The 21,434-nt window shown below is 34.9% G+C and overlaps 6 protein-coding genes and 1 non-coding gene across 9 annotated transcripts; 4 read left to right on the top strand and 3 right to left on the bottom strand.

Annotated features, from left to right (window-relative positions):
* Window positions 1-362: 362 nt before the first annotated feature.
* LOC133287051 (basic transcription factor 3-like) lies at window positions 363-3,300 on the bottom strand. The gene is made up of 6 exons (XM_061484602.1): window positions 3,181-3,300; window positions 1,816-1,883; window positions 1,314-1,462; window positions 1,135-1,191; window positions 766-804; window positions 363-684 (listed from the first exon to the last, which is right to left on the bottom strand). Exons 2-6 carry the CDS (start codon window positions 1,881-1,883, stop codon window positions 515-517), a joined length of 483 nt encoding a protein of 160 aa, XP_061340586.1. The 5' UTR covers window positions 3,181-3,300; the 3' UTR covers window positions 363-514.
* On the bottom strand, window positions 2,625-2,712 carry LOC133287082 (small nucleolar RNA Z159/U59). Its single transcript, XR_009748194.1, has one exon. It is a non-coding gene; the product is annotated as a small nucleolar RNA Z159/U59 (small nucleolar RNA).
* A 156-nt stretch (window positions 3,301-3,456) lies between the features above and the next one.
* Window positions 3,457-7,741, top strand: LOC133287053 (uncharacterized). Of its 2 annotated transcripts, none has more exons than XM_061484605.1 (7): window positions 3,457-3,937; window positions 4,256-4,587; window positions 4,690-4,842; window positions 5,678-5,770; window positions 6,053-6,111; window positions 7,083-7,176; window positions 7,391-7,741. In XM_061484605.1, the coding sequence occupies exons 1-7, from the start codon at window positions 3,490-3,492 to the stop codon at window positions 7,607-7,609; spliced, it is 1,398 nt and encodes a 465-aa protein (XP_061340589.1). In that variant the 5' UTR covers window positions 3,457-3,489; the 3' UTR covers window positions 7,610-7,741. The 2 variants fall into 2 exon arrangements, with proteins under 2 accessions (XP_061340589.1, XP_061340588.1); XM_061484604.1 differs by having other exon boundaries at window positions 4,247-4,587.
* A 3,544-nt stretch (window positions 7,742-11,285) lies between these two features.
* On the top strand, window positions 11,286-12,457 carry LOC133287036 (uncharacterized). Its single transcript, XM_061484586.1, has 2 exons — window positions 11,286-12,319; window positions 12,421-12,457. Exons 1-2 carry the CDS (start codon window positions 11,286-11,288, stop codon window positions 12,455-12,457), a joined length of 1,071 nt encoding a protein of 356 aa, XP_061340570.1.
* A 30-nt stretch (window positions 12,458-12,487) lies between these two features.
* On the top strand, window positions 12,488-13,716 carry LOC133287077 (calmodulin binding protein PICBP-like). Its single transcript, XM_061484635.1, has one exon. The coding sequence runs from the start codon at window positions 12,504-12,506 to the stop codon at window positions 13,638-13,640; it is 1,137 nt and encodes a 378-aa protein (XP_061340619.1). The 5' UTR covers window positions 12,488-12,503; the 3' UTR covers window positions 13,641-13,716.
* Window positions 13,717-14,378: 662 nt separating this feature from the next.
* LOC133287015 (uncharacterized) lies at window positions 14,379-18,227 on the bottom strand. 2 transcript variants are annotated; one of them, XM_061484550.1, is made up of 6 exons: window positions 18,088-18,227; window positions 17,800-17,861; window positions 15,578-15,680; window positions 15,307-15,410; window positions 15,076-15,197; window positions 14,381-14,959 (listed from the first exon to the last, which is right to left on the bottom strand). In XM_061484550.1, exons 3-6 carry the CDS (start codon window positions 15,678-15,680, stop codon window positions 14,644-14,646), a joined length of 645 nt encoding a protein of 214 aa, XP_061340534.1. In that variant the 5' UTR covers window positions 17,800-17,861; window positions 18,088-18,227; the 3' UTR covers window positions 14,381-14,643. The 2 variants fall into 2 exon arrangements, with proteins under 2 accessions (XP_061340535.1, XP_061340534.1); XM_061484551.1 differs by lacking the exons at window positions 17,800-17,861; window positions 18,088-18,227 and adding an exon at window positions 16,909-17,006 and having other exon boundaries at window positions 14,379-14,959.
* A 252-nt stretch (window positions 18,228-18,479) lies between these two features.
* Window positions 18,480-21,124, top strand: LOC133287014 (cysteine protease RD19A). Its single transcript, XM_061484549.1, has 4 exons — window positions 18,480-19,005; window positions 19,072-19,191; window positions 20,325-20,571; window positions 20,682-21,124. The coding sequence occupies exons 1-4, from the start codon at window positions 18,559-18,561 to the stop codon at window positions 20,960-20,962; spliced, it is 1,095 nt and encodes a 364-aa protein (XP_061340533.1). The 5' UTR covers window positions 18,480-18,558; the 3' UTR covers window positions 20,963-21,124.
* The last annotated feature ends 310 nt before the right edge of the window (window positions 21,125-21,434 follow it).

The raw sequence follows: 21,434 nt of genomic DNA, 5'->3' as shown, positions 1-21,434 counted from the left end.
TTAGAAGGATAAGTAATAAAAAACTTTAAGTCATGAGAATAAGTGATAAAAAAAATTAAATAAAAATACAAATGATTCAAAAAATTTACAAGAGGAGAATAAGTGATACTAGAAAAAATTTATAGGGGAATTTTTGAAGTTTTCTCTTACTAAATTGATATGAAAACCTTAATCAACAACTATCGTTATATTTCTCGACGATTTATGATGAACTTATATGGTTTTATTGTCACAACATGCCGGGTTAATATGGAACTGGATAAGGACAAGGCCAAGCCACGTGCAACTTATAGGTCAATGGTGATGAACTAAGAGTTAGGTAGAGTCAGGGGCAGACAAGTAGTAAAATGCTTCGAGTTGGATGAAGGAAAGCAGATTCAATTAAAAAGAGTATTCGAACTGTTTTAAAGTATATGACAGGAGAACTGAACACCTGAAATACTTAAAAGTTGAAAATCAAGAAAAAATTTGAAAACACAGGAGAAGGAGATATATGACATGGCACAATAGCACTCTACGAAGCCTGGGTCTCCTCAGCAGCTGTCTCAAAAGTCTCCCCTGGAACAAGCTCTGGGACGTCATCATCATTCTCCTCTTGTGCTGAGGTTGCACCAGCACCTGATTCAGGAGCCTGCTTCTGGAACTGCTCGGCTAATTTCTTCAAGTTTTCCAAGTTATCTGGTCCTGCATTTCAATGACCAACATGTTAAGTTGGGAGGAACAAGAAACACCAAACACAACTATGAGAAAATCCAACTCGCATACCTAATTGGTGGATAATGCTAGGGAGTATATCTTGCAACTCTGTAAAACGGGAAAATATGTCAATTTTTAATGCCAAATCCAGTCATAGATCAGTAAAAAATCAAACATCACATTACAGTGAGTCTGATATACTCCAAGTAAGAAAAGCCCAAATATTCCAATGTGACACAGATTAAACAAAAGGTGCTCATGTCGTTAAAGGAACGCTTGAAGATTAACGCAGCAAAAGTTATCATTTTTACACACTCTTTTGCGACATGTATAAATAAGTTGGCAAAGCTCTCTCATAGGATACACTATAGCAACTGACCCAAGGTCAATTTAATAATATGGCACTCGAAAATGAAGGAAAAAGACATGGCTGCTTACTCTTTGTTTGCGGAGAACCACTAACAACCCAAGTATTAGCAGCAATGGATGCTTGAACTGGAAAGGTAAAAAAAAAAAAAAATCCAACTTCACAGTCAGTAAACTTTATACTTAAAACAAAATATATAGCCTATAATATCAAAAATATAAATGTTCCAGATATTATGAACTCAAATTACCTTTGGGGTTTAGAAACTGGATAACTACATCATCCTTAAAGATGTTGACCTCCTCAATTGCAGGGATAGCATTCACCCCTATTCTCTTCAGGGTACTCTGAAGCCTTTTGTCATCTGTGGTGGTTGTCTTGTGGACAGCCTTCTTCTTTCTAAAATAAACAGAAGGCAAAACAACAAGAGAGCATTCAACTCAACGGATGCATTCTGTGTCAAAGAAATATTCTTGAGGCAAAGGACACACCAACAGCAGAATCAATAATGTTTAATTCAAAAGAAAAAGAGAGAGAAAGAAATAGCCAAAGTGTTGGTTGTACGCCCTCAATATATGGGTGTACTAAGGAGGGAAAAAAACACAAAAATAAGCTCAAGAATTCATGTCAATATACAGCTCATGTTACATCCATCGAAACATGTTAAAATCTAATATTGCCCTTACTAAGAAAACTGATTTCATTAGAATGGAAAAAAATATGAGTTTCATAGATAAAATAATAAAATATACCTTCTGACGGTACCCTTTCCACCGGTTCGAACTGAACCGGCCATCTTCATCAACTTTTCCCGATTCATCTAGGTAAAGGCAAAGAAAATAACAAATTCATCCCAAGAAACAAGGGGTAGATTAAGATGCAAAAATGAATTGTAAAAAAACTAAAGAGAATAATTTAAAACAAAAAAGATCGATCACCAAACTCAATTATAAATTTATAATTATTAAAATGCATTTACATGCTATGAAAAAAGTATAAACAGGCTACATTATATAATGCAAATGTACACGACACAAATTCCAACAGCACAGCAGAAGACATTTTACTTTCAGAATGGACGACAAAAACTTATATGACATCCAAATTCATAACAGAGAAGTTTAAAGTAGATTTTTCCTATTTCCATATTTAAACCAAACAATAAGATTTTAAAAGATGTTGTACTACCCATCAAAACAGGAACAAACATTTCTTGACTCAACTCTCAGGCAGGGCGCAGTGTGAATTCAACTAAAGCACATATCATATCAGGTTGACAAATCCAATTTAAATAAAGCCCAATTCAGCTCGTACATGCATGCTGCCCTAAACCCATATTCCAGAAAACATAACTACAACATCTTACATCATGCACATCAAAATTCCAAGCACTTTTGATTTTTTACTATTTTTTATTTTTTTCATTACAATTTTACGTTTTGTTTATCCCCCCTTACATGGTGCAACAATACTAGATGCGCTCGGCATAAAAAACCACAGCATACAATCTGAAGAAACAATGACAAAGTCATCTCATATAGAATACACGAACAAGCATACAGCCTCCTCAGTTCAGGTCTCCAAAATTTTTCAGCATGGAAACAACTCAGAAGAACGAAAGTGTTTTCGATTTGTTCATCCTCGGAGACAATATACCCGCTACCACCCTTAACTGAAAATACTCAGTGCGACACATTATAACCCTTCAGTTGAATCAGTAACTCACAACGCTCATCACATCAACAATTCACTTTTACATAAGAAAATAATCCAAAGCAACAATTATAATTCTATCTCCAATACTTTTCACCAAGGTTCACTTTGCAATTAGAAAAAGTATGATTCGGACAAACAGAAACCCAAGAACCAAATTGATGAAAAATCGATCATTTCCAAAATCCCAGAAAAAAAAACTTTTAATTAATCCGGAAAAACAAGGGCCATTTTGGGGTAACATCAAACACAACTCAAAATCATGACATAAGCACTACACGAAGGTAAACCCCGATGGTCGGAAAACCGATGACACTAAGAATTAACATAAACCTGTAACAAGGTACAACGAAAGGGAAATGAAAAATTGGCGAGGTGAAATAGCAGAGTAGTTAAGAAGGTACCTTTGAGAAGCTTATTTAAGCTCAGTGATTTGGAACACAGGGTAACCCTCACTAAGAAGACCTAAAAAATGCGAGAAGATAAGGAATCCTTTTTATATCAACAAGCCTGAAAAACCCTAGTCTATTTTCAATTATTTTGTTTTGAATAAAAACCCTATTGGGTCAATAAGATTTAGTATTCAGGCCCAATAAGAAAAAGCCCATTGCAGGAACAGAATTGGAAACGAATGAAGCAGAGGCCAACGTCACTTTACTCAATTGCCTTATCTAATAAGAACAAAGTTACAAGCTTGGTGATTATTTTCTTTAATGGCTTCTTTGCAACCTTTGTGGTTCTCTTTGATGAGCATTATATCCCCTTCAAAACCCTCAATTTTTTACTCCACAAATGTGGGCATGCCTTTGCCTTCAACATCGTTTAAGCCTTTGAAGCTTCCTTGTGCTGTGAGCCCTGACAATGCTGAATCTTCTGAACCCACATCCCCAAACTCGCCCGAAGCTGCATCCGAAGCTCAAGCGGATCCTATTGATCCCGTGAAGCTCGCGTTTAGGAAGGCAAATGCGTATAAGGAATCTATAAAATCGAACTCCAGTTTGGGAATTGAGGAAGGGGATGCTGAAGATGAGAATTCGGTTAAACAGGTGAAGTTTGTTGATGAGGGACAAAAGGATTTGCCACTCTCTGTGAAGATTGCTATGGAGAAGGCAAAAAAGTACAAGAAGAATAAAGGGGTTGCCGTTAGTGAAACGACTCAAGGTAACAGTTATTGGATATAAAACAATTGACGTTAGTTCATTAAATGTGATATTAGTGCCCCTAACATTATCTAAAGTTCGATTCTTGCCACTTGCTACTTCCATTATATTAAATAAAAAAGTTGAAAACTAAACACAAAAGAGTCTTGTCTGATGGGGTGTTAGTTGATATCTTTGATTTCACTTGAATGTCTAAGCTGATTACAAATTTGAACTTGCATTTATGTTTGTTAAGTAATATATAATGAAAAAGGTATGTGTTTTTTAATACGCAGTTCGTGCTAAAATGGGTATCTGAATTCATTTTTAGGATCCCCAGGAGGGAGTGAGAGGACTTCAGAAAAAGATGTTATGGACAATAATAGTGTTGGTAAGAAGGGAAAATTATCGGTTTCAAAGATTGATTTTGTGGGGCTTGACTTTGCGGATAAGAAGATGACTAGGGGATTGCCACCTGGACTTGTTCCTCTTTCGGACTCTTTCTCTGATGGTGACTTACCTGAGGTGGAGCTTATTGTTGGAGACACAAGCATGTTTGATGCTGCAACAGCTCCGAAACCTGAACAGACTAAGGAAGATGAGTCAGAATTTTACAAGCCTAAAGTTTCTACATGGGGTGTCTTTCCCAGACCTAGCAATATTTCAAAAACAGTATGGTATTTTGTATTTGCCAAATAAACCAACTTAGTCTACTTGTTCATGATTTTTCTTCTTTCTCATTTACCCCTGTTTTTTACTTTTTGGCATTTTCAGTTTGGTGGTGGAAGAGTTATACGTCCTGGAGAGGTTCTAGAGACTGAAGAAGAAAAAGCTCTTAAAGAAGCACGCACAAAGCAGCTACTTGCTGCCTACAAGGAGGAAATTGGATTAAATATTGATCCAAAGCTAAAATATGAGGGCGAGGAGGTGAGAATATCTAGTGGTAACCCATATATTACTGCCATTCTTTTCTTCTTTTAAGCATGAGTTTCCTTTTTGGTAATATTTGTATGAATATCTTTGGGTATTTTTTATTTCATAGTTATTGATAGTTAAGTATCATTAATTGCTAGCAATGGCCGATAGATAAAAAAAAAAAAAACTTAATGACTCAAGCTGCTAATGTTTCTTGGCTTATTGAAGTGAAGGCATAGACTTGGTTCCTTAGAATATGATAGATTGATACATTCAACTTCTCTATTCTTCCGAAAATGCTCAAAATGCGTTAAGTGTTCATGAAAATTGACAAAATTTTAACGATGTTCAAGTCAAAGCAATTATATTTATCAGAAAACTAAAAGAGTAATAATTTTAAAACTGATGCTTTTAAGAAAACAGATTTTTATTCCTTTGGCCATATCAGATCGAGCAATTTCAAATTGCCAATTTGGAAATATATGTGTCTTTTGGGTTTGAATTGATGTATCCTTAAACTTGATGGATACACTAATAGTCTTGGATTCTTAATTGAACTTCAATTCCCCTAATTCTGTATTAATGGTTAATGTGTTCACTCTTAATTGGTTATAGCAATAAAGCTTCCAGTTCAGAACATTGATTCTGATTGACAGATTGGGGCTGGGAGAAGAGCTAGAGAAAATGTGATGAGAATGAGAATTAGCTAGGATATTCTTAACTTCCAAATGCTTCATTGAATTTCTTTAGGGTGTTCTTCCTAATTTAATCCTCTTCTTTTGTTGTTTACCTGTTGCCTAGTAATCCCAGCATAATATAATTTCTAAATTTTACATAATATTTATAGGCATTGAAGGATGGTGACTTGTTAATGAATGCGGGAAAACTGACGGAAGCATTGCCCTATTATGAGAAGGTTATGGATATATTAACCTTCAAGGTAAATGTTTTTATTTTAAACTACTTACCAGATATGGAAAAAAGAAGAAGCATAACTATCATTTCTCTGAGTAGCTAATATAATCTCTCAATGCCAACTGAAGTCAATGAGATGAACCTATTTTCTTGAAACCAAAAGAATATTTTAACTGCCCTTTTTTTCTGAGCATAGCATCAGATCTAGGTTTTGTAATTTTAAATTTAATGACGTATACTCTAGCAGGGAAACTAGGGAAAAAATGTTTGGAGGAATATATGCATGAGATTAATCATGTCTGTGCAGAGTGAGCTCCATGGATTAGCTGCTTTACAGTGGTCGATTTGTCAAGACTCCCTCAATAGGTATGTTCAGAACTTCATGACATCTGAACTTCTCATGGAATTCCCCAATATGCATATTCTAGGTTGTTAATTTAGGTATATCTGTATATGTTTTTAAATTCTAAATTATGTATAATGCCTTTCGTTTAACTTAGAAGGATAAACAATTTAGTAGTTTTGAAAACATGTCATATTATTGTGTGTTATGTTCAGTTCAAATAGGTTTATCTTGCATTGTTTTGCTGTGTCCAATATTGTTATCCCTATCGGGGTCAATTCAGAAATTTGAGCCCTTAACAAAAGTTTATTTTCTTTTCTTGGTGCTATCACCAAATCTTATTGTATAATCTAGGCTTTTGATGTAAAATGATGACATTGGTGCCGTTTGATGTAAGAGTATCCCCCCAAAAACACCAACCCCAAAAAAAACTTTGTTGCGAAAACAGGGATCTGACTCCAGAATTCAACTCCAATTAGGGCATTGGTGCCCTCTGGCTAAGCTGGCTCGGGCTTTGTTGATGTTCATTCTGGAGACAGGGATCTTTGCCACTGAAGAGGTCAAATTTGATCTGCAGTTAGGGTGCCATTGTCAATATTTTTTGCCTGATGCAAGGGACAAGATATAACTAGTTCATAGGGAAATAACACCTTCATCAATGAATTCGTTGGGCTTTCACTAATTTAACTGTTCCTAAAGTGCTGATATTGCAATCTATAGGGGAAAATTGGAATGATATGTTGATATCCTTGTCACTGCAGTATGCTGAAACTCAGCTAGTTTTGATCAGGAAGCCTTGTTTTCTCTTGAAAATGAATTGTATGTTTCCGGTAGTCTCAGTAAACGATATAGATTCCAAGTGTGTGTGAGTCTGCAACAACTTGGACTTCGTTCATAAACAACTATAGCCTCTTGACTTGAAAGGGGAGGTGCTTATTATTAATTGATCTGTTTTATTTTTCAATATTTCCAAACATATTTTGATGATTGACAGGCAAAGTGAGGCTCGAAGTATGTATGAGAAGCTTCAATCTCACCCAACTCCTAAAGTAAGCAAGAAAGCAAGACAATTAATGTACAGTTTTCAGGTAATTCCTGGTGGCATTGTGTTTTGGTTTTTCTGCAAAAGTGATTTGCTAGATAACAGTGCAACCTGAATTGAAAATTTAAACTATGACTATCTTTGTCTAGTATTTAAACCCTCTAATCTATTATGTTTCCCATGCATGTAGGATTATTAGCAATGTGTAGTATTCATAGATTTTTAGACTTGCATTCATGGTCGGTTACAAACTCTTTCAGGCTATGGAAATGTTGAAGGTGACCACAGGATCTCCATTTTATTTAAAGAACACAGGCTACCAGAATTATTTTGATGCATTTATAGAAAATAAATCTAACTACCCTCTAGAAGATGGTGTGTTTCAAGAAAGTGCAATGAATCAAATTTGGCCGTATATTCTTTTTCTTGTTTCTCCTATTTTTGTTGTCCTACTTATTGCTGTGCAGAAGAGAATATAAATCTCTTTGTTTGTATATACGTCCACCTGCAAACAATTCCTTTTATTTCATATTTCAATGTTCAAGTCCTTTGAACAGAAGAGAATTCTTCCAGTTTGGACAACTTTTGTATAGTTATAGGATTGTAAATATAAGAATCGTGAATATACTCATTTAAAAAAAAAAAAAAATTGTTAGGATCCTGATACTCTTGGTCTTATCCAGAGAACTTTTTTGCCAGACTACTATAATTTTTTTTTTATTGAGGGAAAATGACAAAAAGAATAAGGAACTGTCAGCGGTTTAGAAATTTAGCACATTCTAACCACCAAAAGGTACATGTTTTGCCTCCAAGATTATCACTTAATCATATCTAATTTATTGGGATGGTTAAATTATACCTATAATAATTTATTTATTTTTGAACTATATTATAAAGGAAATTTTCTATTTCAGTATGCAATTTCTGTTTTTTTTTTTTAGAATTACAATCATTAAACGATATTTAATAATTAAAATTTGAAAAAGTATAAACCCATTGCTATTCAAGTATAATATATTATCTTAAAATACTTTGTTACTTTTTGCTATAATTTCGCTTAAACAACTTTTTTGGTATACAATTATAATTAATTTTAAACATTCTTTATTATTATATAAAGGATTTTTTTTTGACTGATTGAGTTTTAAATTAAATAAATGAAAATTTTAGAAGGTATCTGGAAGGAAGGATTGTCTTTTCGCTGTCACAGTTGACTCAAAACTTTAAAATTAACTTCTAGGCTGGAAGTGGTAGTCTGGTAGAGGGCTTATTTCTATAATGACTAAAAGATAAACTTCAATATTCAATTAAAGACCTGTCTCTTTTAAATTCAAATTTTACGAGAGTGGTACCATGTATACTGTTTAGATTTTATGGTACCACATATATTAAATCAACATTAATGGTTGATTTTACGTATAAAATAAGTATAACAATTAATGAGAAAAATATTTATGCAGTTACTGCAGATAAGTTATCTACATTTATTCTCAAAATGACGTCGTTTTTATATTGAAATCTTAAAAAATTATAAATGTAAAGACTATTATAACCCTGAAATAAATTAAAATTATAAAAATATCATGATTTTTGACCCAAAACGATATCGTATTGATAACTTATTTATAGTAACGTCAGAAAAAGCGAACCCAACAATTAATTGGAATACAATTTTATAAGGAAGGAACTTGACTTCAAGGTATTTTCAGTTTATTTAATTTACTTAGATGCTTATTGATGATAAGTGTTGATGATTTTTCAAAAATAGAAAAATCTCTTTAAATATTTAAAACAAATAATATATCAAACTAAATATTATGTTCAAGAGAATGATTATTGATGCAAACTTTTATGTGAAATAATTTTTTAACTGATATTTTATATAAAATTTTAACAATTCAAAAAATATAAAAAATAATAGACCTGCAGAATTTCTTAAATTACATCTAAAAGGAATGGATGAGATGGAGCACCAAAAAATATCTTACACGTATACCATTTCGTTCCACAATGACGAAGACTTATGTGTTTCTCCCCATTGTTAAGACCTTATCCTTTTTAAAAAATAAAAAATAAGTAAGGCCTTATCCATAACTTCAATCTCAATTTGTTTGCAGGTTGAGTAATTTGTTATTCTAACAATTAATAATAATAATAATAACTTATTTGAAGTTAGTTTATCTTAATGTAAACAAATAAGATTATGTTATTCTAAAGTTTTAATAAGTTAAGATTGTAATACATTTTAAAATAAATCAATAATAGATACACTTCTTATTTGTTTACTTTACAGACAAGTTTATTTTAAATAAACCACGTGATTTTTGTTGTGTGGTGCTCAGCTCAACCATCTCTCAACTACATCATTATCATAAATAGCAATTATATATCATAATATACCTAACAAATATTTATGGAACTATATATAAAGCCAACACAAATGGGTAAAATATTCAACAGTTATTGAGTATTGCACCATGAATAATTAATAATAGCGTAGCACGTTGTCTCACGAGAATTTTCATACCTACCAATAATCAGTAACGTGAAGGATTCATTGACCTTATTTGAAATCACTCCTTTTTAATTAGAGAAGATCATTATCAATTGGTTAAGAAATCCTTTTCACCCCTATCAAGCAAACATTAGTCTATGGTGCTTCATTGCCTCATATATGATCGTAAAATGACCATATCAGAATGAATGAGGCATTACTCTTTTAAGTTTACGTTGATCATCTACACTTTACCACCTTAGCTTTCTTTCAATCATGAGAGGAGAGGAGCCTCTGAAGATTGATATGGACCCAAGGCCCATGTAGGGCCCACAGGCAGCCCATTTTCGCCAACCACAGACTTGTCTTTTTGACTCCAAAAAAGACAAAAACTTCCATGCACCCTGCCTCCCCCCCTCATTTCCAATGCTTCCAAATATGCTCATTAAACGTAGAAAATTGCTTGGGTTCATTTAATAAAAGCAATTGTAGAATATAGACACTACTAAACTTTGAAACAATTATTATAGTTATCACAAAATTTAAATTTTATTAAATCAATTTTAGAATTATATAAATTACTAAAACAACTCGTTCAGTTATTATTAACTGCTAATATTACCTCTAAATTACACATTTTTTAAAAAAAAAAAATTAATAAGGGTGTCCAACACCTACACCTAAATTGAAGATGACAAATTAATAAGGAAAATACATAGCAAGATACACACACATGCCAAAAACTTCTGCAATTTATGAACATTGAAGTCTTTGAACAGAGAGTTATTTTTATTGAGCTAACTTAGCTACCTAGAAACTTCCAACTGCTATTTACCCAAGTAAAAGACAAACCCAATTGCTATTCATGGATTATCCTTTAGAGCTATTCATTTTCCATTTATTCTGTTCGATAAAACCTACCATTTCAATAACATAGTAATTATAAATATATTTATTTATCACCATTATTAATCCATTGACTAGAAAGCAAAAAACGTTGAGGTTATTTCGTGAACCAAAGGGTTGCCTTAATAGAGCTTTATTGCCATTAATCAAGAGTATGCCAAAGTAAGTGGAAAAAGTACGACGTCTTCATCTATCACCTAGAGAAGGCGTCAAGGTATTCCTTATCCAAATCAAGAGAGGGTAATTTAGTCATTTTGAAATGGAAAAGTTGAGAATCAAATCAGCAACAAATTTTGAGCATTTTTTATTTTATTTTTTGGTTTTGTTTACAGAAACAATGTTAATGCTTTAACTATAAGAAACAGGTCCCTAGCAAATGGAGAATTCCCATGTTACAAATACAAATAATGCTCAAACAGAAAGGGTCCCTAAACCACCTGTTAGTAAGAGTCAGCATGAAACAATTATACCAGCCTTATTCAAATTTCATCGTCTGCCTATCAACAACAACAGAGAATAAGTCACAAGAAAACCTTCTGCAAACAAAGCAAACTAAACCAAAAGGGCAGAATCTTTCTGGTTGTTTGGATTTCAATACCTCCATGTTTTTTCTTTTTTTTGCCATGTGAACTTCCTTTCGAGGAAAAGAAAAGCACAAGAAGGTTTCTTGTGCTTGAACTCTACATAGCAAAGGAAATGAAAACTAATTTTGATTCCATATTCCCACTTATTATGCATGTGGTTTTCTTTTGAATATGGTCCAAAGAAAGGTTCCCAACAAGCTTGGTATCCAAGCTGATCATGTTCAAGGAGGAACTGATAGGATGAAGAAAATGAAGAAGTCAAGGACAGTTAAGCTTTCTGATTTGGAGGGCCTTCAATCACCATCTTCAAGGAGGAGCTTATCCCAACAAAGAAAGTCACCACGTCTTCATGTTCCAACTACTGCAGCATTAACACAAAAGGAGAAGCCTTTGGTGAGAAAGTCCCCTAATTACATGAAGCCCACCAGCAGTTCAGATGCAAAAAAGGAGCTTTTGCCAGTGAGTCTTCGGAATACCCAATCTGGTTCAGATGGTAAGAATCTACCACGAAAATTTTCAAGTGATTCAAACACTAGTTGTGTTTCTAGTAAGAAACCTGCAAAAGATTTGTCAATATCCTCTAGTTTGAATGTGGCGAGAACATTAACAAAGGCTCCTACTTTTAAGCCTTGTAGAGTTTGTCCGAGAAAATCAATCACAGGAGTTCTGAGTGCAGATATGACTGCACCAGAGAGAGCTACCTGCTCTTCAACTCTGAAAGACTCTAAATTTCCTGCATACCTCATGCTTAATCCTGGGGGTATTGAATCTGAGGGAGCTTCAGTCATGAAGGTTTGCCCATATATATATTGTTCTCTTAATTGCCATCGCCATGCTCCTGTGCCTCCATTAAAGAACTTCATGTCAACAAGGAGGCGTTTTTTGAAGACTCAGAAGAGTATAAAGCTGGAAGCTCTGAGCCCTCGAAGATTGAAGGTTCCCTGTGAGACAAAGGAGGACTCTGATATTGAGCAGATTGTCATTGAAGGAAAACCTGCATGTGATGAAGCTGATACAGGTAATCCAATAATCATTCCCTTGGCACAAGAAATTGGTATGGATTTCTTTATCGAAATCTATGCCAAGGAAAAGGGAGGAGGTGGCAAAATGGGAAGACTCGACTCAATCAAAAACCTTGCAGATCAAGAAGATATCAAGTCAACAGTTAAGGAGAATGGCATTGCAACAGAAGAGGATGGTGTCAAGCAAGTTAACCCAAGCGTGACTTATAATCTCCCCAAGTCTGAGTTTGATTTCGAGGAGGATTTCAAAAACTACTTTGATGATGATGCTGCAATCGAAGCAGATACCAAGGGGAGCTTTCATCCAGAGCAACATGTTGAAGATGCAGAAGAAAACCTACCTACCTGGTTTCATGAAGAAATATGTATGGGAAGCTACTGCAGTGAGAGTAGCCATGATGGGGAACACATGGAGAATATTGAATTGGATGATTCTGATTCCAAAGATCAGACTGATATGGAGTGGGAGGAGGAACAATTCTGTGCATTCAACAATGAAGAAGATATTGGTTCTTCTGTCATCATACAGGAGGAGACTGACTCAAAATTTGAGTCCTTATCAGAGGGTTTGCATGATATATCTGAAATGTGGTTAGATGACACCCTTAGCAGACATTATTCAGACATTCTGGTTGAAGAAGCACTCTCAGAAGCCAAAGAAGTAAAAAGCACCTGTTTTGAAGCACAACCTCATGGCACTAATTCTGTCCTGGAAGGCACAAGTGAAAACATCGAGTTCGAGACTCAAGAAACTGATTATTCGTCCAACAGAAAAAGTTATGATTATGACCAATCTTCTTTGACAGAGGTAGTATTTCAGCATCCGATAAATGCAGAAGATGATAATAGAGAAAATGAAAAACATGTGGATGATGAGGCCAGTTGTGTCTTAATGGCACTTGATGAAGAGACGGTTGAAAATAGTGAAGGTCACAAGATCAGTGAAACTTGCGACATTGATGAAAGCCATGAAGGCAGCAACACAAGCCTAGAGAATGATGATGAAGGAATTAGACAGGAGAACCAAATTCAATGGACTGATATGCCAGAAGAAAGCACCATTATTGTCCAGGACCAGGAATTATTGGAGGAAAATCAAGTTAAAGCCAGTAAGTTACACAGCACAAGCAGCAAAGGTGGTGAAGAGCAGAACACAAGCAAGAATTGGCAATGGGCAACTAGGTGCAAGAGACCTATGCAAGACGAGGAGGAAATGAGAAAGATCAACTCGCGAAAGCCAAATTTCCTGCCCTCGGTTCCTGATCCAGAACCAGAAAAGGTTGACCTGAAGCACCAAATGATAGATGAAAGAAAAAGTGCAGAGGAATGGATGGTTGATTTTGCACTCAGACAAGCTGTCACAAAACTTGCTCCAGCTGGGAAAAGGAAGGTGGCATTGCTGGTTGGAGCTTTTGAAACAGTAATGTCAATGCCCAAATGTGAAACCCATATAAGAAACGACTCACCCTTTGCTCATGCCAGACCTATTCAAGCTTGTAGCTGATGTATGCTGCTGAGGAAAAAACAGAGGCCTTCTCCCTTCTCTTATTCATATCAGCAAGTGCTATCTTGCACAGGAAACAGAGGATTAAGACAACAGGAGAAAGAATCTCCAGAAGTAATTTGCAAGCCTATTACAACGAGTAACTTGTTAAGTACCTCCTTTCTGAAGCATGGAGGCAACATTAAGGGAGGGACGTGTGACTTTTACATGGAAACTGAAGCACAAGAATCGGATTTTGTGGTTCCCACTAAGCTCTATCTATGGATTTGATCTACAAATTTGTTCAGTGTACTTTGGTGTTTACTTTCTTTAAGTTGTGTTTGATGCACTAGTACTTATATGTAATAAGGGGCACTGGTGCCCCAGATCTGTTGATTTATTCTCTTTCTTTGTATCATGCAGAAGCGTAGTTAAAATGTTTATTCATGAGAAAGCGTTACACGATGATATAAAGTAAACAACAGAAACAATATCATAAGATTATATTACAACAATGAACAAAGGACCATAAATCTATACAAATAGAACGCAATTAGGGGCAACTTAACCTAAATATTTCTCTATATTGATTCATAAAGCAAATTACACAGAATTTTTCATTTATTTTTTAATATTAACTAACGTTCTGTAAGCAAATTACAACTGCATTTCAACTTCTTTGTTGAGTTCAACTGTGTTTAAATTAAGCAGAAGTAAGTACAACATTATCTATCTATTTATTAACAATGGTGGATTTGGAAAAAAGAAAGAGCTAACAAGACAAATTCTGCTCCTACCATTTTGTTTAATTGCCTAGCATACGATTACAACTAAGGCCAAGAAAAAGGTAAAGTAACACCAAATAAAACTATAAATAGTTCTCATTACCTAAAATAGTTTAGTTAAACTCAATTACATCATTTGTTTTGTTTGCAATCATGCACATGGAAGATATTTACCACAGGAAGCTGGGAAGCTCTTATCGTTTTAGGCTAAACTGTTTTACACACAAGTAGATCACCACCTATTTCCGTTCAGGCAAATGAATGTCAATAGCAGGAGAACCACGAATCAGAGATTCAAGTTGTGCACGAAAATTTCTCAGCTGAGAGCCATGTGAAGTTTGCTCCTGCAAACGTGCTGTATGGGGGCTAACCTCTACCTCTACGAGTTCACTCTGTTCCAAAGCTTCTTTTGCTTTGATGTCTTCATTAAACAACCTAAGGGCATCTGTTGTTGACAAAGAATGCACTGATTCATGCAGACCTTGGAATTCGTTTCTTTTTTCTATTGTTTCAACCAACCTCTCTTTTAACTGATCTGGAAGATAAGCAAAAGCACTACACAGGAAGCAAACAGCCAAACAGAAAATTTTAGAAAATATATAAGTGAACCAGTAACAATATTAAAATTCAAATACACTGCATAATTATCTCTGTCTTCCCTCTCAGAATACCTGGCAACACCTCTTACAACACCCCAGCTATAACCAGCATGAACTGATTGTTTAAAACCAATATTGAACCCCTCCTGTGAAGAAGCTTCCTTCCCTGCTATGAGACCATCTCGATACCCAATCTAAAATATGACAGAGAATGAAAACTGGAAGCTAATCATTTTATAGAAGTAAGAAATTAGAAATTAGAAATTAAAAATAAGGAAAATTAATTCTAAATTGTGAAAATACCGTATGGAATTGGTCATGCCTCCTCTGCCACTCCCTGTCCAAATCTGATGAGTTATCCAACTTGTCATCAAAACCATCAAGGCTCAAATCATCACCATCACAATCTGAAAGCATAATATACAACTATATGCCTTAAAGCAGGAGACTGAAAAACTCAGAACAATAACTTAACTAGTAAAAAAACTTCAATAACGTAAATAATACTAGAACTTCCAGAGTGTGGTCCTTTAGTAATAGACTTTCCATATTATTCACCCATACTGAATCTTACCGTTTAACTTATTTTCTTGATCCTCGGCACTGGTTGGTCTTAGTTTTAATTTTGACAGTTGTAAACTTTCATCATAAAGTTCTTCAGCAAACCCACCCTCCATCTGCAACGCAGATAAATTATCAGAAATAAGCTAACTCAAGTATTCTAGTTAACCAAGTTAGCCCAGACATAGTGAAAAAGACATCTCATTTTTCAAATTGCAACAAAATTTCTCCTTGTCCATAAATAATTTATTTCACTAATCACTAGTAGGAATCATTTAAAGAGCACAAAATCAAAGCATTGCAACTATGAAGGAAGAATATTGCACCACCAGTCCATCATAACATTAATGAGTGCTAAAAGCAATCAATAAATATTGTAAATATCTCTGCAGAATTTTTGGCCAAATTCATGAGAATATTATACAATTTGAAAAGCAATATTGCTATTCTTAGACAAGAAACCAGAATATTTAAGAAGCCGGTGATTTCAAGAGAAAGAAACATCTTTCTATCCAAAGGGTTCTTTTCCTTTATGTTTTTTTTTCTAGTTAAAATGATGCTTTTTCTGTATCCTACTGGATCAGAAAGCCCATGGTATATCCTGCTGGAACGGTAATGGCACGTGATGTCCATTAGGAACTAATAGAAATGATCATAGGACGGGGAAATGCAGCATAGAATATAGACCAGAAAGATTTGTGCTGAACTCAAGTAAGCCACTGAGTTAGAGGATTTCACTGAGTTAGAGGATTTCAAAAATGTGACAAGATGTCACCTAGTTGGTCACTGAGTTAGAGGATTTCAAAGCTAAATATTTTTCATACTGCCAGCAAAAAGGAGTTCAACAGAGCAAAACAATTTCAGACATAAATATGAGATAACATTTATGAAGCTTTACTATGAAATTTTTTAAGTCAATCAATTTTAGTTGCAAGTCTTAATCTGTACAAAAATTTTAAGTCAATAAAAAAGGTATGTTGTCCGGATGCTGAAAGAGTATACTGTTAAATGCTTTAATTTTTATTTTCATTGGGTTAATGTTTGTGTAAACAGAGTTGGATCCAGAATTCATCTAAGTGATTTGATGTATAAATCAATGTTCCTCTCAACATTTTAAACCATCAATGTAATGTTTCCTTTTTCTAATATATTTTAAATAAACAACCACTAGTACTAAACTATCTGAATAGGTGTGTTCTAGACCCATCTCATAGGCCCAATCCTACTTCAAATACAAAAGGATCTCGTCCATTTTCTCATCTTCCAAGAGTTTGACTCTCATTCAAATTCTCACACCTTCATGTAAATCTCTTCTATAACTAAAGAGTTAATCCTCATACACACCTTCTAATCCTTGCTCTTCTTAATTGACACTGTACACAAACACCACCCTTTTAGCTTCAAGCCTCTTGGAGCACAATGATCAGTTGGCTGTCTCTTCCATATACTCTGCGAATATATAAATCCTACATTAACCATGATCGTCCCAGATTGAACAAGGTTTAAAAGTCCATGTTCATTCTGGCATTCTGCTATCACTATTCCTATTAGGTTGAGCTCATCAGAATTTTCCAGATAATAATTTCAATGGCTTTCTTATCGATGTTTCAACTAATAAACCTAAATAGAAGTAGCTTTAACCAGGAGTACTTAAAGTGAATTCTTTACTAACCTTTAATGAAAAGAAAGAGAAATGTACAAAAAATAAAACAAAAGATATGTGTAAATATTTACACATATTACTCTGGCATACCAATTTAACGAAGCAAATGGGAAAAAAGTAGGATACACATTTGCCACCAGAAAGCACAGAAACAAGGGAAACCAATTCGCTTATCTGCTATCAAGTCCTAAACTCAGAAATCATCGTTGCCTTATGGAACCAAAAAGAAAAAACGCATTTGGCTGCCCAAACTCAAAACTTTCAATTTATACTTTTTTTTCTTCTCATGTCTTCAAAGTCCAAGTCAACTAAATTCATCTTCATTTTTTTTTTCTCTTCTTTTATGTTCAGTTCGTTCAAAAAATAGAATCATAGTTCACACCAAAGACAACAAATACCCAATATTTGTGTAGAACTAATGTATTTAATGCCTAAAAATTATGACTAACATTTGTGGTTATCAGGAACTACCGTGGGATATTTTCAAGCAAATCTTCACTAGATAAATTTTCATTAAAATGATATATGATTACTTGAGAGATAAATGAAGAAGGAAGGAAATTCAGCTATACCTGTGCAAAATTCGATGACAGTGGCAGAAAACAACACCCTTGCAAAGCTGGTATATCAAGCTCTGCAAACAAATCCACAAAATCAAAGAAAAATTCAAACAAGAAGCCTTAAAGTTACTCGATAGCACAATTTAAATTGAAAAAAAAAAAGAAAAAAAAAAGACCCAGATGAAATTTCAAAGTTAAAGGACAAACACCCCATGATAACATATGAAGCAAGCAGAAAAATCCTAAGAAAAACATATGAAGCCATTGAGGAGAAAAAAAACTTGTGAACGGAAACCGTACCTTTGTAAAGAAGAAGAAGAACTAGTTGAAGCAAGAAGAAATCAGAAGAGAAGAAGAATTAAGAGAAGAAGAAGAAGAAGAAGAAGAAATCTCTACTTCTGGTTAAGAAGAAGAACCTTTCGCCGTCGCTGTTGGTGATTTACTGATTTTCAGGTGTGATTGGTTTTGTTTAGTTTTTGGACCAAAAATAATAAAAAGGCCCAACTTAAAAAATTCATTTGGCCCATTTCTCGCAACTTATTGGGCTTGGGCATTTCTTATCACCAAACCAACTAAGTTTGTAACTGCCATTCAACTCCAAGCAAAGCCATTTGTCGTGTAGCAATTGGCTATTATACCTTACCTTCCTCCTAAGTAATCGTAGGCGTAGCTACTGTTTTAATAACGTAACTGTCATCATGTTTATTTTGTTTGGGGCTTTCTGTTATAAAAACTAACACCCCAACTCGCCACCACCGCCATTTTTTCGAAATGGATCATCGGGCTCTTATTCTCTTCGTTGTTTCCTCTCTCCTCTTCGTCTCGTCGATCTCGTCGGAGGAGACGGTTGACGACGGAGATTTGTTGATCCGGCAGGTGGTCGACGGCGTGCGGTTGGGAGCAGAGCATCACTTTTCTGAGTTCAAGCGTAGGTTCGGGAAGGCGTATTCTTCCAGGGAAGAGCACGATTACAGGTTCAAGGTATTCGAGGCTAACTTGCGCCGAGCTCGTCGTCACCAGAACCTTGATCCTTCCGCGGTTCACGGTGTGACTCGTTTCTCGGATCTTACACCTTCGGAGTTTCGAAAGAATGTTTTGGGACTCAGAGGTCTGAGGTTGCCTTCCGATGCAAACAAGGCTCCCATTCTCCCAACAGATAATCTTCCCGCCGATTTTGATTGGAGAGATAACGGAGCAGTTACCCCTGTCAAAAATCAGGTATGATTCTCAATTTCTCATTCATTTAAATGTTTGATTTTTTATTTGCATTGTTTTGGAAATTAGGGTTCGTGTGGATCGTGTTGGAGCTTCAGCACTACTGGGGCCCTCGAAGGTGCTCACTTCCTCGCTACCGGGGAACTTGTTAGTCTTAGCGAGCAGCAGCTCGTCGATTGTGATCACGAGGTTTGTTTCTTTCTTTCTTTTCCTTTTTGGCTTCTTATTATGATGTAATTGTTGTATGTGTTAAAAGACTTGGTTTTCGTTGGTAGAACATTTTTGAAAACTCAGCTGATGTCAAGACTGTACCATAATATTTCAATAAAACAATACCATTTTTTGAAAATAGTGAGTGCTGAGGCATGGTCTCAACATGGCTCTGCCACTGGGTTTGATGCTTGTCCTCTATGTGTTTGACATGAATGGTTCTGGATAATTAGGTAACGTTTAGCACATGAAGATGAATCATATAGGCTTATACTGTAAGATTGGGTTCGGGTTGTGGTTTTCAATATCAGAAGTTTGAGCTACTTTTTGGAGATTGTTATTGACCGATGGTAATATAATTTGGCTTTAGTTATTAGGTTAAATTATCCTCTTATACTTGTGGGCGGCATATTCTTAGTCTACATTGTTGCTTTTTTTGGAAGTCATATTGGTTCTGATTTTTTCTTAACTGCCAACAATTTTGTTAGGTAATATAGATGTGTTAAAAACTAAATGTTCATATAATTCAGAAATCATTTTATAACAACGTTTACCTTGTAGAAGTGGGTGTTAAACATTTCTAAGGTAACATATGATCAAGGATTGATACTATTAATCCTTGTGCGTCAACTTTGGTGAGCTAATGGATGAAAATATTACGGTTAATCATACCGATCATCTGATCTCCAGGGATGTTTTGGAAACCATTATTATGTGGGATGATGTTGTCTGATGTAATTTAATTCATTTTGTCCTGCACTTATTAAAGAAAGTTGTAGTTAGTCGAACTTGCACACCTCCTTTGTCCAATTGATGTTGTTATTAAGGTCCGCCAATGCAGATTCCTTATCCTAAGGTTGGAACACTTTTGTTTAAGAATTAACAAAAAAAAATTGAAATAAAATAGTTTACAAATTCTATCTTAAGAGATAGTATTATAACACCACAAAATAATTTGGAAATAAATTAAATTCTTAAATTAATCACTACAAACTAGTTTCATACAAGTGACATGAATTCTTTTAACTTAAAAAGATTTCAAACGCAGGAAGGGAGAAAAATTATTAATTAGCAATTGATCCTTGCTGAATTGGACTTGTTCCTATGTGCAGTGTGATCCAGATGAACCAGGTTCCTGCGACTCTGGTTGCAATGGTGGATTGATGAATAGTGCTTTTGAATACATCCTTAAATCTGGTGGGGTCATGCGGGAGGAAGACTACCCTTATTCTGGTACCGATCGCGGAACCTGCAAATTTGACAAAGCAAAGATTGCAGCATCAGTGGCAAACTTCAGTGTCGTCTCCCTTGATGAAGACCAGATTGCTGCGAATCTTGTGAAAAATGGCCCTCTTGCAGGTGAGTAATTTTCGTTTTTTGGAGTACTTTTTTATTCAATTATTAATTTGACATTCAACTGCGGATATTGATGGCTGATATCTTGTAACTTACAATGGGAACAAACACAGTGGCCATCAATGCAGTATTTATGCAGACATATATAGGTGGAGTATCATGCCCATACATATGTTCAAGGCGGCTGGATCACGGGGTCTTGCTGGTGGGATATGGTTCTGGAGGCTATTCACCCATCCGGATGAAGGATAAGCCATATTGGATCATTAAAAATTCCTGGGGAGAGACCTGGGGAGAAAATGGATACTACAAGATATGCCAGGGACGAAATATATGCGGTGTGGACTCCATGGTTTCAACTGTCGCCGCCGTTCATACCACCACTACTCAGTAGGATGTTAACGTAGTTGACCTTGTCAAATGTCTATGTATCTTTTTACCGTAAAACATCAATCATTGCCCACATTTTAAAGTGGTGTCAAAGCTGTTAATCTATGTATGCAATCTTGAAAACAGTTTGTAGACCAACTTTATGAACGTTGAAATTGTTTTTCAATGTTTGAATTGAATTGCTCTTCATTTGCAAACTATCATTACTGATTTAATGTTGAGCGCGAGTAATTATCCTAAACTCTATTTAAATTCAGATCTTAAACGTACGTGGCCAAGTTAATGAATCGGATTAAACTGCAATCTCGTAAAAAAAAAAACTGCTTTATTTCAGCTTATTTTGTTCTCTGAACACATAATAAGACCCTTGATTTAAAGATAAATCTATGATGTAAAAATAAAATACAATTATGTATTAATAGATAGGTGAGTTAGATCGTTTTTCGTTCCTGTACATGTACATTTATTATATAATT

Source organism: Gastrolobium bilobum, unplaced genomic scaffold (assembly GCF_033153095.1).
Source record: "Gastrolobium bilobum isolate Gb01-03AN ecotype WA unplaced genomic scaffold, APGP_CSIRO_Gbil_v1 utg1487, whole genome shotgun sequence".
In the NCBI taxonomy this organism is placed as follows: domain Eukaryota; kingdom Viridiplantae; phylum Streptophyta; class Magnoliopsida; order Fabales; family Fabaceae; genus Gastrolobium; species Gastrolobium bilobum.
The sequence above is the reverse complement of the archived record's forward strand: the minus strand, read 5'-3'. Positions and strand labels throughout refer to the sequence as shown.

Coding starts and splice junctions, on each gene's coding strand:
- LOC133287014 (XM_061484549.1), top strand. CDS start 18,559: ATGGATCATCGGGCTCTTATTCTCTTCGTTGTTTCCTCTCTCCTCTTC. Junction 19,192..20,324: donor TCGTCGATTGTGATCACGAG/GTTTGTTTCTTT, acceptor TCCTATGTGCAG/TGTGATCCAGATGAACCAGG. Junction 20,572..20,681: donor GAAAAATGGCCCTCTTGCAG/GTGAGTAATTTT, acceptor GAACAAACACAG/TGGCCATCAATGCAGTATTT.
- LOC133287036 (XM_061484586.1), top strand. CDS start 11,286: ATGGTCCAAAGAAAGGTTCCCAACAAGCTTGGTATCCAAGCTGATCAT. Junction 12,320..12,420: donor ACAGAAGAGGATGGTGTCAA/GCAAGTTAACCC, acceptor CAATCGAAGCAG/ATACCAAGGGGAGCTTTCAT.
- LOC133287051 (XM_061484602.1), bottom strand. CDS start 1,883: ATGAATCGGGAAAAGTTGATGAAGATGGCCGGTTCAGTTCGAACCGGT. Junction 1,192..1,313: donor CCAGTTTCTAAACCCCAAAG/GTAATTTGAGTT, acceptor TTACCTTTCCAG/TTCAAGCATCCATTGCTGCT. Junction 685..765: donor TAGCATTATCCACCAATTAG/GTATGCGAGTTG, acceptor ATTGAAATGCAG/GACCAGATAACTTGGAAAAC.
- LOC133287015 (XM_061484550.1), bottom strand. CDS start 15,680: ATGGAGGGTGGGTTTGCTGAAGAACTTTATGATGAAAGTTTACAACTG. Junction 15,411..15,577: donor TCAAGAAAATAAGTTAAACG/GTAAGATTCAGT, acceptor TTATGCTTTCAG/ATTGTGATGGTGATGATTTG. Junction 15,198..15,306: donor GGCATGACCAATTCCATACG/GTATTTTCACAA, acceptor GTCATATTTTAG/ATTGGGTATCGAGATGGTCT.
- LOC133287077 (XM_061484635.1), top strand. CDS start 12,504: ATGGGAAGCTACTGCAGTGAGAGTAGCCATGATGGGGAACACATGGAG.
- LOC133287053 (XM_061484604.1), top strand. CDS start 3,490: ATGGCTTCTTTGCAACCTTTGTGGTTCTCTTTGATGAGCATTATATCC. Junction 6,112..7,082: donor TGTCAAGACTCCCTCAATAG/GTATGTTCAGAA, acceptor GATGATTGACAG/GCAAAGTGAGGCTCGAAGTA. Junction 7,177..7,390: donor AATTAATGTACAGTTTTCAG/GTAATTCCTGGT, acceptor AAACTCTTTCAG/GCTATGGAAATGTTGAAGGT.